The sequence below is a fragment of the Dendrobates tinctorius genome, unplaced genomic scaffold, assembly GCF_039654945.1.
Source record: "Dendrobates tinctorius isolate UK_male_01 unplaced genomic scaffold, ASM3965494v1 ptg000161l, whole genome shotgun sequence".
In the NCBI taxonomy this organism is placed as follows: domain Eukaryota; kingdom Metazoa; phylum Chordata; class Amphibia; order Anura; family Dendrobatidae; genus Dendrobates; species Dendrobates tinctorius.
In genome coordinates this window covers 5,937,888-5,955,000 of record NW_027361828.1, presented here as the reverse complement: position 1 = coordinate 5,955,000, position 17,113 = coordinate 5,937,888, and the positions used below count along the sequence as shown (strand labels likewise).

General features: G+C 43.3%; 1 protein-coding gene across 2 annotated transcripts in view; it reads right to left on the bottom strand.

Annotated features, from left to right (window-relative positions):
* The window catches only part of GAB1 (GRB2 associated binding protein 1), a 164,513-nt gene that overhangs the window by 64,360 nt on the left and 83,040 nt on the right, over nucleotides 1–17,113 (bottom strand). For both annotated transcript variants that reach the window (XM_073549783.1, XM_073549784.1), the window contains exon 2: nucleotides 6,500–6,794. In XM_073549783.1, coding sequence (XP_073405884.1) covers nucleotides 6,500–6,794 — 295 coding nt within the window. The remainder of the gene's footprint in view (nucleotides 1–6,499; nucleotides 6,795–17,113) is intronic.

Here is a 17,113-nt window from a genome sequence, read left to right as displayed (position 1 = left end):
CCCTTACCGTTGTACTGTGTCTATTTTTACATTTTTGTATCTAATAAAGTATGGAATTTTAATGGGACCCCATGACTGTTTTTTCAGTGTTTTCTTCACTGTATTACCTATACACTGACACTATATACAGAGCTCCTGTGTATAATATCACTGGTGATTACTGTATTATTTGTGCACTGACACTATATACAGAGCTCCTGTGTATAAATAATGTCACTGGTGGTAATAGTGTTGTTAGTATTGTGGTTTGTATTCATGATCAGTATTGTAGTATTCAATCACTGTGTGGTGGTAATTTGTGGTAGGGTCACGGTGTGGAGGTATTTGTCCCTAGTATGTGGTATTTTTCGGTCACTATGAGGTGGAAAATGCAGTGTAGTTATGGTGTGGCGGTATTTCTCCTTGTATGTGGTATTATTCAGTCATTATATGATCTGTTCATGGTGTGGTGGTATTATCGGTATTGGTATAGGGGATTGTGTTGTGTATGTCGGTCATTTGTTTATTTTGTTTCATTCACCTTTTTCGTTCTAAAATCTTACAGCCTGAACGACCATGGCTTGCCCTTCTCCCCTAGTTTTAGTCCTGGGTACGCCCATGGCTGTGACTGTACTGACCCGAAGAATAAAACTGCCTCATCAATTTTACCACATGCAGAACGGTGGAAACACCCCCCCCCCAAAAGAAATTCATGAATTGCTCGTTTTTATTCATTCTGCCTCATAAAAATCGTAATATAAAGCGATCAAGCAATGTCATGTGCCCGAAAATGGTACCAATAAAAACGTCATCTCGTACCACAAAAAACAAGACCTCACATGACTTTCCATATTTTGGCTCAAATTGTAGCTCACAAAATGTGGTGGTGCAAAAACTATTTATTGAAATAAAGTGTCTTTTAGCGTGTGACAGCTGCCAAACAGAAAAACCTGCTATAACGCCTCTTTTACATGTCCTGATATTTCCGGTACCGGAGATGTCAGTGTCCGTGTGTGTAATCCTTGCAGCACACGTGTGGCATGCGTGTGCCGCATGAGTACCACACGGACAGAAAAAGCATTGCAGTAAGCACTGTTCCCCGGCGCTGCATGCTGACCACGGGCTCTCAATCTCCCCCGCTCTGCCGGCGATTGGCGCGAGCAGGGGACAATGATGAAAGTTACATTTAACCCCCCTTAACAACCGCCAATACGCCTTTTAACAGCGGCAGTTAAGGGTACTTGAACCACAGCGCCGCTTTTTAACGGCATTGAGGTTTAAGATGATAGCGCCACCCAGCGTCAGAGATCATGTATTAGGATGGTTTGTACCGACCCCGATGTTGCGATCACCTTTATTATATAGACCCCTCAAAGTGACTTCAAATGTGATGTGGTCCCCCCAAAAAAAAAAAAAAAAATGATGTTGTAAAAATGAGAAATCGCTGGTCAACTTTTAACCCTTATAAAACTTCCTAACAACCGCGTGAGCCCGCAGCTGTGACTAGAGGTAAAAAGAACATCAGCGCTCTGACTGGCGGTATTAATCTTGCTGGCCATCAGAGCCGCTCGTGTTTCTTGCGCTGTCAAGCACAACACCTATTGTGCGGGGGTGCCGAACTCCAGCAGTAAAATACAGTAGGTGTTTGGTACGGACCCTGAACTTTACTGCTCGGGTACGCCCATCTCTAGTCTGGACCACTAGAGCAGTGAAAATAGGTGGGACCTCATGGACTCTGCTATAACTACGTGCTCATGTTTGATTTAGGGTGTGTGCACACGTTGCGGATTCTACTGCGGATCCGCAGAGGATTTGGCCCCGAGGTTCCGCAGCAGATTCTCCTGCGTTGTACAGTACCATTCTATCCTATGTAAAATAAAAAATGCTGTGCACATGCTGCGGAAAAATCAGAAAAACGCAGGTCATTTCACCTGTGGATTTAGCAAAATCCGCACGGAAAAATCCGCAGTGGAATCCTAACCATGTGCGCATACCCTTATTCTTCACACATAGCTTTCCTTTCTGATTGATATTTACATTATAGTATAATGGAATCTGGAGCTGCAGGAAGTGTGATATTCCACAGAGATGGTGGCAGTAAGCCATGTTCACACGTTGCGGTTTTTGCTGCAGTAAAGAAGCTCCTTACAAAAACCAGATTTTCCTGCGTATTTGCTGCCTTTTTTGCTGTATTTTTGTTGTCTCTTGTGCATGCTGATAAAGTTTAGTGCCCCCCAATAAAACGATGCCACGTCCTTAAGTCTTCAACCAAAAACACAGCAAACCCCGATACCTGCGTTGTTTGCTGCATTTCTGCACTTACTCATGGCTTTTTATGGGTGAAAAAAATTCTGCAAAAACACTGAAAGAAGAGACAAAGAGACAGGCTGCAGCTTGCAAAAATACAACAGCTTTCCAATTCAGTCCGGAGATAATTCTGAAGTCTCATAGCTTTTGCTGGTACTGTAAAACGCAGATTAACATTTGCATAAAAAAAGCATGAGAACATAGCCTTACGGTCCGGTTATAAGGATACTCTGTAAGAGGCAATTTGGGGATACCAAGTCAGAAAATCGGCAAATCCTGGAGCCAATATTTAGCCCCCTAGAGTGGAACAAAATGTGGATTTTCTGTTTTTTTTTTTTTTTTTTTTTTTACACTTTGTACCATACGTCTATGTTCCAGTAGGATCATTGGAGGTTTCAGGCCAATATGAGGCTGCAGTTTTTCTACGTACAACAGACATCAGAAGTTGCCATGTGATAAATTAAAGTGACCCTCCAATACTCGCCGTTCCTGCCAATTGGACTGAAGTTGGAGGAAACTGTGGGATATATGGACTTATTGCTAGGGCTGTGGAGTTGGTAAGCCAAACCTCCGGACTCCTCAATTTCCCTAATTCCCGACTCCACAGCACGGGTCACTACTACTGAGCATGTACATAAAATGCAGCACAGATTCAACTCCGCTAACAACTGAGATCAGGAAGAGAACAGACATTTGTAGGACATTTCCCTGCCTCACTACTGACCATGTACAGTGCCTTGCGAAAGTATTCGGCCCCCAGGAACTTCTCAACCTTTTCCCACATATCATGCTTCAAGCATAAAGATACCAAATGTAAATTTTTGGTGAAGAATCGACAAGTGGGAACAATTGTGAAGTTGAACAAAATTTATTGATTTTAAATGTTTGTGGAAATTCAAAAACTGAAAAGTGGGGCGTGCAATATTATTTGGCCCCAATAACTTAATACTTTGTTGCGCCACCTTTTGCTGCGATTACAGCTGCAAGTCACTTGGGGTATGTCTCTATTAGTTTTGTACATCAAGAGACTGAAATTCTTGACCATTCTTCCTTGGCAAACAGCTTGAGCTCAGTGAGGTTTGATGGAGATCGTTTTTGAACAGCAGTTTTCAGCTCTTTCCACAGATTCTCGATTGGATTCAGGTCTGGACTTTGACTTGGCCATTCTAACACCTGGATACGTTTATTTGTGAACCATTCCATTGTAGATTTTGCTTTATGTTTGGGATCATTGTCTTGTTGGAAGACAAATCTCCGTCCCAGTCTCAGGTCTTTTGCAGACTCCAACAGGTTTTCTTCAAGAATGGTCCTGTATTTGGCTCCATCCATCTTCCCATCAATTTTAGCCATCTTCCCTGTCCCTGCTGAAGAAAAGCAGGCCCAAACCATGATGCTGCCACCACCATGTTTGACAGTGGGGATGGTGTGTTCAGGGTGATGAGCTGTGTTGCCTTTACGCCAAATATATCATTTGGCGTTGCTGCCAAAACGTTCGATTTTGGTTTCATCTGACCAGAGCACCTTCTTCCACATGTTTGGTGTGTCTCCCAGCTGGCTTGTTGCAAACTTTAAACACTTTTTATGGATATCTTTGAGAAAAGGCTTTCTTCTTGCCACTCTTCCATAAAGGCCAGATATGTGCAGTGTACCACTGATTGTTGTCCTATGGACAGACTGTCCCACCTCAGCTGTAGATCTCTGCAGTTCATCCAGAGTGATCATGGGCCTCTTGGCTGCATCTCTGATCAGTCTTCTCCTTATTTGAGATGAAAGTTTAGAGGGACGGCTAGGTCTTGGTAGATTTGCAGTGGTATGATACTCCTTACATTTCAATATGATCGCTTGCACAGGGCTCCTTGAGATGTTTAAAGTTTTGGAAATCATTTTGTATCCAAATCCGGCATTAATCTTATCCACAACAGTATCACGGACCTGCCTGTTGTGTTTCTTGGTCTTCATGATGCTCTCTGTGCATCAAACAGAACCCTGAGACTATCACAGAGGAGATGCACTTATACGGAGACTTGATTACACACAGGTGGATTATATTTATCATCATTAGTCATTTAGGACAACATTGGATCATTCAGAGATCCACAATGAACCTCTGGAGCGAGTTTGCTGCACTGAAAGTAAAGGGGCCGAATAATATTGCACGCCCCACTTTTCAGTTTTTGTATTTCCACAAAAATTTAAAATAACCAATACATTTCGTTCAGCTTCACAATTGTGTCCCACTTGTTGTTGATTCTTCACCAAAAATTTACATTTGGCATCTTTATGTTTGAAGCACGATATGTGGGAAAAGGTTGAGAAGTTCCTGGGGCCGAATACTTTCGCAAGGCACTGTACATAAAGTGCAGCACAGATTCATCTCAGCTAAAGGCCGAGACCCTTAGATCAGGGACAGGACATAAATAGGACATTTTGTAACTTTCCCAAATTAATATGAAAAAATGTGCAGCACAACCTGCATTGTACTACTGCACCCAATTTGTCATATTTTAGGAGTCATTCCATTTTATACCGACTCCACCAAAATGGACACCGACTCCATAGCCCTGCATAGTGAGCTACCTGCTAAGTTATTATCCCCTCCAGGCCAAGGCTACTCCCTCTGAATTCCTCATTCCACTTGCTGAGTGTAGGAGATAGAGCTATGTATGCCGTCATTATACTACTGTGCAATAATGACCTGCCCTCAGGCCTCCGGTGAAGCCCCCCACATAGAAAGCATGCCAGATCAGCCTCATCTTCCCCAAGAAATCCCATCCTGACTGACAGCCACAGAGGAGGGCCAGCCAAAATGTAGTTATACGCATCCCATCGTTAGATCGATGCTTTCAGAACGGCATTGTTCCCATACACAAGTATTACCAGCCTCTCGCAGTCCTTAGAAGCATACATGAAATAAGAAGAGGCCAAATTGTTACTTTCATGGTAATAATTGTACGCTGCCAACAGCAGCTACTTCTTCACACACGTCATAGAAGAAAGACTGTGACAAATGTGTAATTCACGTGTTAGAGCCAAGGTGATTTCTTCAAGCAAAAGTATCAAAGTGATTATTATCAAAAGACTTACGTGAAAAGATGGAGAAACCGGGTGATTTTATGGTTCAGAAACTAGAAACGACAATCTCGGAAGTGTAAAGGAGCAATCAATGTGGACAACACACCCGACTGACGGGAAAACATTTCACAGCTATAAGTGGAACTTTATTTGCTTTTGAGAAAATGTAAGAAGATTACAAAGGATCTATAAATGTGACTAATAAGTGTTGGGGATCACTGCTGGAGGAAGTACATTGACCTCAGGCAGCAAATCCAGAGATCCTACTACGATACTCCCCAAGATCTCCCCAGAGACAAAGCCATGGCTAGCGTTTCCTCCAACATGGTGGGGGTTTATGTCAAGATCTGTGCTTTGCATTAGGCCTTTATTATAAAAAAAAAACAAAAAAAAAAAAAAAACCACAAACAAATCACATTGTATACAATCAAGGAGACTATTACTGGAACATGTTCCTAAACGTGGATGTAGCAGGTCTTTCCCCTGGCTCTCTCAGTCTATGACCAAATGCACAAAACTAGTAAGATCATAGGTAGGCTGTGTGCACACGCTGCGGATTCTGCTGTGGATCCGCAGCGGATTTGGCCCTGCGGATCCGCAGCAGATCCGCTAGTAAAATACAGTACCATGTTAGCCAATGGGATTTCAAAACCACAGTGCACATGCTGCGGATTTTTCCGCACAGATTTGCTGCGGTTTTAAATCCGCAGCATGTCAATTCTTTGTGCGGATTCCGCAGCGGTTTGACACCTATTCCATTGTCAAGGTGTCAAACCGCATGGGAAAACCGCAGGCAAATCCGCAGGTAAACCGCAGGTCACGTTACCTGCCAGTCCGTGCGCACTGTGTGCACACAGCCTTAGTCTATTTGTTTTATTCTGAGGTCCTAGAAAAACGACAAGTGACAAGTCAATGATTGTTACATTTATTGCATCTCAGAGTTGAGGCGACGTTCACAGCAAATCCAGACAATCATATCCAATTGCTATTTCAGTAGCGCAAGCGACCGTGCCACACTTTCAGTCAGGACATTGGGCAGTATTAATTACCACAACATGCTACAAGGCACAAACAGCGAGACAGGAAGCAGAAGATTGCCCTCCCAACCAAAGGAACGGCTTTGCTCCAGGACCAGTCTTACCTTCTTCGGTGGGATTAAATCCGCAGATGTCGCATATGCTTCGAACCCACCGATTCATTTCCTCTTCACTTTCGGCCACTAAATAAAATATCCGATCGATGGTTTTGATATCAAAAATATAACTATGTTCAAATTCTTTTTTGGGGAAAACCAGTCCAGCATCAACTTGCTCACAGAGGTTCAAGTCAATAATACGAATCGGCTTCTTGGCATGGTCATTCTTGTAGTATTCGAGCACATCAGGATCTCCGGTTAGGCGCCCACTGCGAAGGATAAACCACCTGCGCTTCCATGCCTAGAAAACAAGGGAGACCGTTATCAATACACATCAGGTGTCGTTACAAAGAAACATTGGATTTTGGCCCCTCTGGTCAAACAATACTGCAGCTCAAATTAATACTTCACATTGACTTGACTATTCCAGGTCTCTGTACTTCCCTTCTATCTGCAACTAAAAAATGTCAGGAAATGGGGCCCAAATCTACAGATACAGATGTGTGCAAGTCAAAACTTCAGTACTGGACATCAGTGACCAAAAACGAGTGCCAGAGCCACTCTGCCAACACAGAGGTCTTGCCCTAAGGCTAAAGACCATGAAATGGAGTGCCATTGGACGCCGTCAGGAATTATTTGTGGGATTTAAAGTGAATCTGTCAGCAGGATTTCACACCTTAAACTACAAATATGAGCATGAAGCGCTTTCAAAGACAAAGAAATCAGTGTTTGAGTTGATAAGCAAGAGAGGCTGAAGCCATTTATAGTTCTGAAGCCTCTGTCACTCCAGCTCTATTGCCTGACCAGAGCTGCCAGCTTTTGCTTCACTGGCTGCTCCTTTGCCTCAAGTCACAGCACAGAGGCCATCAGTTACGATGGAAGTGGATGGGGACTAGAGCTGGAGTGACAGATGCTTCAGATCTACAAATAATTCTTCAGCCTCTTTTGCACAGCAATTCAAACGCTGATATTTTAGTAATGGAGGAACATTCTAGCCACATCAAGGTATAGCTGGACTTGTCTTTGAAAGGGCAACACTTGCAGAAAAATAGTTTTTTTGGGGGGGTTAAAATCCTTCTTACAGATATTCTTTAAAAGGGTTTTTTCAACTTAGTAAAAAATTCAACCAAGGAGAATAAACAGTGTAAAATAAAAATGCATTACTAATAAATTGGACACCGTTACATTCTGTCTATATTGAATGGCTGCAGCAATCATGTGCCATACTATCCACGCGACTGCTGCAGCCAATCACTAGTCTCAGCAGTAAACCACTGGATGCAGCAGTACAACACTGACGGGTTTGGACGATCTGAAACAAGAGGATTCAGCGGTGATCAATGTGTCATCACTTTTTGCAATTTTTTTCTCCCTTTAGTCAAGTTTTTAATAAGTCTTAAAGGCACACTGCAATATCTTACTGCTCTTGCTCCAGCGTAGGAGTTTGTGCGTGCACCAATATTAACAGGTAAATGAGTTATCCAAGTCTTTTTTTTCCATCCATAGTGTTTCAGCTGTAGAAAATAACCTCCACTATACTAACCTCAGTGTACTGCCTCCCTGTCACCGCTTTAGCCTTTGCTGACCGTCTGCAGCAGTGATGTCGTGAGCGATTGTCTGCAACACTGTAGCTGCGATGTCACCACTGCAGAGGCGGAGAGGCAGTGCTGGAGCAGGTGAGGAAGAGTGCGATTGTTATTTTCTACAGATGAAACCCTATAGATTAAGGCAAGGGTCACACGACCTACCGTACATTAGCCTGGCGCCACAACTACATGGCATAGAAAAGTGAATGGTGTCGCACTGCATTACGCTACCACAACAAACAAGTCACAAAAAACCCGACTAAGTCCCATTTTTTGTCGTGTCGCAATGTAGCAGCAGCCATGTGTGCACTGTGACCGCTACCTTTGTCTCCGTGTAACCCCAGCCCAAATAAGAAAGGCTACACGACAAGCCCTTTAAAACCTCACGCTTTTTAGTTCCTGTTGGAAATGTTGGCAATATGTAAAAACAAAGACCTAAAACTCGAAGATTTAATAACAGTGATAAGTTCTGAATTAGTGTCAGAGGCCAAACATGTCACTTCATTACAAAACAGTCATCCTTTTCAACACATCCTCAATTTCCCCTTCCCCAAAAATAATGTCTGAATGGTTTGGATTACTCATCAAAACGCCTCTTTCTGGCTTTGTGCTTCCCTCAGATGTCTGATTGCTGTGCGCGCTCCATAACGCCACGGCGCACTTTAGAATATAAGCACCTGCTAATCTTTATGTTGGATCCTTTTAAAAAAAAAAAAAAAAAAAATGAGTCACTCATCGGGACTGGCACAGATGGGGGGTGCAAATTACTAACTGTGCATTTAATAGGGCATATACAAAGGTCTTCTGGCTGCGAGTACAAAGAAGAGTCTAGTAGTAGCATAAAGCTTAATGCCAGACAAGCAAACTGACATCAGCACCCATGCTAATCAGAGGACAAAAGTGGCTCTGTGTTCCTCAGATTGCACAAAACGCCACATAAATTACTCTTTGTTATTGGAGAATATCTCACATTCTTACACCACTTCTATTTTTGGATTTAACATATTCAGGCCCAGAGTGGAGCGCGTCCCTGGCCGTATTTAGAATGTACTTAAAAGGTAATTCATTTAACCACCCCCCCACATGCTTATAAACATGTGGTCAAAATTGTTGGTTCCCCTCGTTTAATGACAGAAAAACCCACAATAGTCACAGAATTAACTGGAATCTGACAAAAGTAATAATAAATCAAAAATCTATGAAAATGAACAGATGAAAGTCAGACATTGCTTTTCAGCCATGCTTACACAGAATTAAAAAAAAAAATAAAACTCGTGAGCTAGACCTGGACAGAAATGATGGTACCCTTAACTTAATATTTTGTTGCACAACCTTTTGAGGCAATCACTGCAATCAAACGATTCCTGTAACTGTCACTGAGACTTCTGCACCTCTCGACAGGCATTTTGGTCCACTCCTCAAGAGAAAACTTCTCCAGTTCTCACGTGTTTGAAGGTTGCCTTTTCCAGACGGCATGTTTCAGCTCTTTCCAAAGATGCTCAATAGGGTTTAGGTCAGGGCTCATAGAAGGCCACTTCAGCATAGTCCAATGTTTTCCTCTTAGCCATTCTTGTATGTTTTTAGGTGTGTGTTTTGAGTCATTATCCTGTTGCAAGACCCATGACCTGCGACTAAGACCAAGCTTTCTGACACTGGGCAGCACATTTCTCTCTAGAATCCCTTGATAGTCTTGAGATTTCATTGTAGCCTGCACAGATTTTTGACTCCCTGTGCCAGATGCAGCAAAGCAGCCCCACAACATAACAGAGCCTCCTCCATGTTTCACAGTAGGGACAGTGTTCTTTTCTTGCTATGCTTCATTTTTCCGTCTGTGAACATAGAGCTAATGTACCTTGCCAAAAAGTACCATTTTTGTCTCATCTGTCCACAGGACATTCTCCCAGAAGCTTTGTGGCTTATCAACATGTAGTTTGGCAAATTCCAGTCTGGCTTTAAGATTTTTTTTTTTATTTTTCAACAATGGTGTTCTCCTTGGTCGTCTCATATGAAGTCCACTTTGGCTCATACAACGATGGATGGTGCGATCTGACATTGATGTTCCTTGAGCTTGAAGTTCACCGTTAATCTGTTTAGAAGTTTTTCAGGGCTCTTTGGTTACCATTTGAATTATCCGTCTCTTTGATTTGTCATCAGTTTTTCTCCTGCGGCCACGTCCAGGGAGGTTGACTACAGTCCCATGGAGCTTAAATTTTTGAATAATATGTGCAACTGTAGTCACAGGAACATCAAGCTGCTTGGAGATGGTCTTATAGCTTTTACCTTTAACATGTTTGTCTATAATTTTCTTTCTAATCTCCTGACAACTCTTTCCTTCGCTTCCTCTGGTCCATGTTGACTGTGATACACATCATGTCACCAAACAGCACAGTGAGTATCTGTAGCCCTCTATACAGGCCCACTCACCGATTCCAAGATTGTAGACACCTGTGATGCTAATTAGTGGACACACCTTGATTTAACATGTCTCTTTTGTCACATTATTTTCAAGGGTACCATCATTTATATCCAGGCCTATTTCATGAGTTATATTTTTTTATAAAATTCTGTGTAAGCATGGCTGAAAAGCACTGTCTGACTTTCATTTGTTCATTTTCATAGATTTTTGATTTATTTTGATTACGTTTGTCAGACTCCAGTTATTTCTGTCACAACTGTCGTTTTTTCTGTCATTAAACGAGGGGTACCAACAATTTTGACCAAGTGTGTAATCCCAAATCGACTACAACGTAATGGATAAACAAGCACAGAAGTAGCACACACATCCTGCAACCGTTGCTAAGGCTGGTTTCACATTTGCGTTAAAACAACGCTGCGCCCTGCAGCATGTTGCATTTCGGCGCGCACGGCGCACCGTCAAAAGTGCGCAGCACGCTACTTTCACACTGGCAGCGCATGATCTGCGCACCCTATGCTAAAGATAGGGTGCGCCGATCGCATGCGTGCAAATGCGAAAGTAGGCGGTGATCCCGGATGGGGCGGGCAGGGAGCCGGCTCGGGGCGGGGCTTAACGACGCAGGGCGCAGCGTTGTTTTAACGCAAATGTGAAACCAGCCTAATAAAGCTCTTCTGCCAATAAAATCTTTGTGTTGCCCCAAAACCTTAACGAGGACATGACGATTTTAGCGATCGATTGTGGCGTCATGTTTGAGTTAACATTGCTAACATTGCTGAGAGCAGCCAACAAGGAGGATAGAGTCTGACATATTCATGAGCTCCCCCTGCACTATAGCCGGCAACTACCCGCTTTCTCCATGTGTGCTCAGTAATTAGAGAGGGACACCGCTCACAAATACATGGCTTAATTTTCTTTCACAACATAATCTTTGTCTTTTGCCCTACGAAAAAAAAAAGTTGCAATGCATTGTTTTTTGTTTTTTTCTGGTCAAGTGGGAAAACTAGTTTTTTTTTAGTATTTTTGCAGCTTTCTGATTGATCAGTGCATAGTTTATAGTGTTATCCATCAGCAGATGCTTCAAATAATTTACATCCACTTTGTTTTCTCCTTCCAGCCATTTATGAAAGCGTGAAAATATTTAACATCCAAAAGATCGAACATAGGAACAAGTCGTCTTTCCATAGAAAGGAATAGGAACATTCTTTTTCATGCTGTTGTGTGTATATTTCAAGAGTTTTAGGAGCGGACTAAAAAAAAAAAAAAAAAAAAAAAAATATGCTGAAAAAATACCTAAGTTCTGCATGTTGCAAAGTTTAGTATGCAAGTTTCCTAAATGACTACACAAATGACACATGGCTGAAAAAATCAGGGTGGTCTCTCTGAGATATCTGTGAACATTAGATGGCTTTCTTGCCAGAATCAAGAAAAGATCTAGAGTGGATAAAAAAGGTACATCATCCGAAGATAGCGGGGGGCATGGACAAAGGGGGTGGATCTGGCTATGCTGCAATTCAACCGGTCCAATTTGGGGCAGAGATTTCTGGCTATTCCCTTCTCACGTAACAGGTGTGAACTAAAAGCGATGCGCAGACAACCATCTAATATGTATGGCCATCTTCATTGCTAACGTACAAAGCGATGCAGGGAGGCACACAACGGCCCCTTCCAAATTTCAGGCAAGTGTTGGCTCGTGAGGCATCATATCCTCCTCCGAGAAGACGACCAGCTCCATAATACTACAGAAAGCGTGCACACATTTCTCCTGAGAGATGAGAGCAGGTCTCGTTCTGGACAACCGCTCTCAGGACACAAACCGATAGATTTACTGTTCAGTCGGTTGGGTTCCTAATTCAGGTAATGGAGGCCGAGACGAGGATTTATGCAACTTGTGTTATGAAAACGATTTATAGGAGAGAAGCAATTGGGATGATGAGGACGGGTGACAAGGCCAAGAAATGAAATACAAGGTTATTAACACTTTAGGAAATTGTTTTCCAGGAAGTGAAACTGATATACGACTGAACAAAATAAGGAAAAAACAGGCCGAGTGGAAGTTTCCACTCCACCAAGCACCATCCTTATCATCTGTTCCGCGTGCACATTTGGAGAACATTTCCTGTTTTTGAACTATTGTCACCACTAGCTTTTTTTTTTTTGGTGGGGGGGGGGGGGCGCAGATTTGCTGTGGCTTCATAGCCAAGATGTGTAAACATAAAAAAGTACTAAAAATAAATGCAACCGCACGGTAAAGTAAAATTAGTTTTTACTTGATAAAATGTCTTCCACTTACACATGAAATGTGTTTTGGATGTCAGGATGTGCTGTATGGAGGTTTGCCATTAACCTATGGCACAGATTGGGCCAGCCACCACTATCATTCGATGTTACTTCAATAGATGGACAAATGACTGCGAACGGTCACAAAGTTTACAATATTTTTTACTATATAGGAAAGTGCAGCAGGCTACGTTAACACAAAAACGCACACTTTCCGTGCCCATGGGATGACATGCCCCCGAGTAGCTATACAATGCCATAGATCAGCGCTTTCAGTCAGGGGTATACTTTAACAGGCTAACCATGGCAAGACCCGGCACACTGACTGACAGCCGGCTCTGCAGCCTATCCGTGCAGCTCACTATGCGCGGAGCGGTGACTGAAACCACGCCGGCCCTATATGACTGAAAGCTGGAGGCTGCTGAGTGGAATAAAATGTAATCTCCTCCCGGTAGCTGGCTTTCAGTAGTGAGGCCAGGCAGCTTTATAAAACTATTAACCAGCAGAATAACCCCATATCTGCAGACTAATAGCATTTGGGGAAATTAAAAGTTCACTTTAGGAACCTTGGCGACGCCAGCGTTTGGCATGTGTGTGTGGCACACTGTCAACCTATAAACACAAAATGGCTAGGAAGTGAAGCATCTGTGCTAGATCAGGGGAGGACTGAAGAGTTGACTACACGTATTTCTTTTTGTGTTATTTTAGAACATTTGCTGCTCGGTTCTGCACAACACCGAACAGTTATAGAACCGCCATCCTCACATTATTTTATATTACTAGGTAGTTTGTACCTTCAAACATTAGTGGCTCATTAACGGCAGGTTCCAGCATGCAACAACATCTGCAGGGTCAGAGCTGGCGGGCCACCGATAATGTTTAAGAATAAATAGCTCTGATCCCAGGAACAGTGACGTCAAGAAGAATGCTAGACTCAGAAAAAATAGATTGTATGAAGGCATGTAGGCGAGCCAAGGAAAACATCACAACGGGGCTCGTAAAAGCACAGTGCACTACCACAAGGAGAATGAGATTTCATACAGTCCCATACACTAACATCTGGGTGATGCAGGCTTTTTAAATTTAAGCAAGTATTTAGAGAACTTTCTCCATCCAAAGATGATTATTCTTTTCTGCCTGCTCCTTAGTGCTGCCGCCCTTAACCTTAAGGCTATGCTCACATGTCGCTTTTTTTTCACATTTTCGCGACGGTTTTAAAAGCGCAATTTTGCTGCGAAAAATAAGCATCCCATGCATTCCTATGGGATTCCGCAATGCTGTGCTAATGCTGCGTTTTTTTCCGCAGCAGAATCACATTACGGTAAAAAACGCAGCATGCTCATTAATTTAGCGGAATCACTGCGATCCCGCACACATAGGAATGCATTGTTCTGCTTATTTTCCGCATGTGGCTGTGCACACCATGCGAAAAGTAAGCAGAACATTTGCGGATGGTACCCACGATCCGGAGGAGGGGAGACTCTACTCGGGGATGTGGGTACCATATCTCTGTAAAAAATAGAATTAAAATAAAAAATATTGTTATTCTCACCTTCCGGCGTCCCGCGCAGCCTTCCCGCCTCTCTCCACGATCCGGGTCCCAGTAATCCTTTGCGAGAATGACCGCGATGACATCGAGATCTCGCGGGAGCACGATGTGTCGCGGTCATTCGCGCAAAGGATTACTGGGACCGGGAGCGTGGAGAGAGGCGGAAAGGCTGCGCGGGACGCCGGAAGGTGAGAATAACAATATTTTTTATTTTTTTAGTTTTTACATCCTATCTTTTATTACTGATGCTGCATAGGCAGCATAAGTAGTAAAAAGTTGGTCACACTTGTCAAACACTATGTTTGACGAGTGTGACCAACCTGTCAATCAGTTGTCCAAGCGATGCTCCAGATCGCTTGGAAAAAGCTAGCATTCTGCAAGCTAATTACACTTGAAAACGCTAGTTTTTCCGTGGGAATATAGCGGGAATTTAAATGCGGTTTTCCCGCGGAATGGAAGCCGGAATTCTTGCGGTAATCTCCGCTACGTGTGCACATAGCCTAAAGGGAATTTGTCACCCATTTTTTCATATAAGCTGCAGCCACTGCCATCAGGGGCTTATCTACAGCATTCTGTAATGCTGTAGATAAGCCTCCGATGTAACCCGAAAGATAAGAAAAACTAGTTATATTCTACTCCCCCGGGGGGGGTCCGGTCCGATGGGTGTCGCAGTCCGGCACCTCCCACCATCTTCTAGCGATGACGTCCTCCTCCTTGCTTTTCTCATGGCTTCTGCACAGGCGTACTGCTCTGCTCTGTTGAGGGTAGAGTAAAGTACTGCAGTGCGCAGGCACCGGACCTCTCTGACCTTTCCTAGCAGCTGAGCACTTCAGCACTCTGCTCTTCCCTCAACAGGGCAGAGAATTATGCCTGCGTATGAGCATGGCACAAAGCAAGGAAGAGGACGTAATCGCTAGAAGATGGGAGGCGCCGGACCCGGACCGCGACACCCATCAGACCGGACCGCCCCCCCGGGTGAGTATAACATAACTCGCTTCTCTTATCTTTCAGGTTACATCAGGGGCTTATCTACAGCATTACAGAATGCTGCAGATAGTCCCCTGATGGCAGTGGCTGCAGCTTATATACAAAAAAAAATGGGTGACAGATTCCTTTTAAATCAAACATGAAATTTGCTCAGCCCTATCATGCAGCTAAGATGACATCATAGTCCTAGCCAATTTTTTCACCGACCCATAGACTTACATTTTTGAGTTTGATCTTTAACTATAATGAAAAAAATAAAACCCACAAGTTTATCTTATTTGTGAACCGCTTGATCCCCAAAATAGCTTGAACATGCTCGCAGACTATAATGGAGTCTAGCGCTACTCATGAAAATCAGATTGTGACTATGAGGGTGTGTGCACACGGTGCGGATTCTGCTGTGGATCCGCAGCGTTTTTGGCCCTGCGGATCCGCAGCAGTTTATGCTGCATTGTACAGTACCATTATATTCAATGTAATATGAAAACCTAAGTGCCCACAGTGCAGATTTTTCCACGCGGATTTGCTGCGGTTTTAAATCCGCATCATGTCAATTCTTTGTGCGGAATCTGCAGCGGCTTTACACCTTCTCCATTGTACAGGTGTCAATCCGCAGGGGAAAACCGCAGGCAAATCCGCAGATAAAACGCAGGTCTTTTGACCTGCGGATTTAGGCAAATCCTCGCGGAAAAATCCGCAGCACAATCTGCAATGTGTGCACTCACCTTTATCAGAATCACAGGCGTTTGGGTGAGCCCTAAAATTGTGCTAAGTAAAACAGTACAAGCTTTAACAAATCTCATCTACAGTTGTGCTGAAAAGTTTACATACCCCGGCAAAACTTTTGCTTTCTTGGCCTTTTTTCAGAGAATATGAATGATAACACCAACACTTTTTCTCCACTCATGGTTAGTGGTTGGGTGAAGCCATTTATCGTCAAACTACTGTGTTTTCTCTTTTTAACCCATAATGACAACTCAAAACATCCAAATGACCCTGATCAAAAGTTTACATACCCTGATGATATTGACCTGATAACATGCACAGAAGGTGACACAAATGGGTTTGAATGGTAAAGGTAACATCCTCACCTGTGACCTGTTTGCTTGTAAACAGTGTGTGCACACCACAAAAATTTCTGTAACTTTTGAACACTAGACTGAATATACACTCCTCTTACTTATTCAGTTCATGTGTTAGGGTGCTTTCACATTGCTTTCAGGCACCCGTCCATTGGTTCTGTCGCGGCTTATTTCCGAACCCGCCCCAGCAAAACGCCATTCATGCGTATGCTGAGACGGGGCCATAGAACATAATGGTGCCGACAGGGCCAGCAGGTGATCTGCTGTGGTGCATCACTTATGTTATGTCTGACTGCTGTTCCCTCTTTGCAAACCTACCAACAGGAGAGGAACTGTGGACGAATTCCTGAGGCAAGTAAGCAAAAGAAAACTGATCGTAAAAGTTCAAAAATCCAAACCGGTATTCCTATATGACATTCATGGCACAGCCACCCGATGCAAGGTGTGCGGCTTCTCTCTGTGGCCCTTTCTGAATGGGCCAGGCGTCCCCTTATCCCAACCATTTCTGTTTGGCTACTACCCCTGTTTCAATAATGTCAACTTACAACTAATCTACACTGGGTTCTTTCTGTAACAGCTTTAAACAACTTTGAAAAACTTTAAACAGAGATGAGCCACCTACCTGCTAAAAGCAATAGAGAAATCATCACTAAAAAGTCTGTAAACTGGAGGGGGGGGGGCACGAGACCGGTTCACCTACACACATTTAATGGCATATTATGT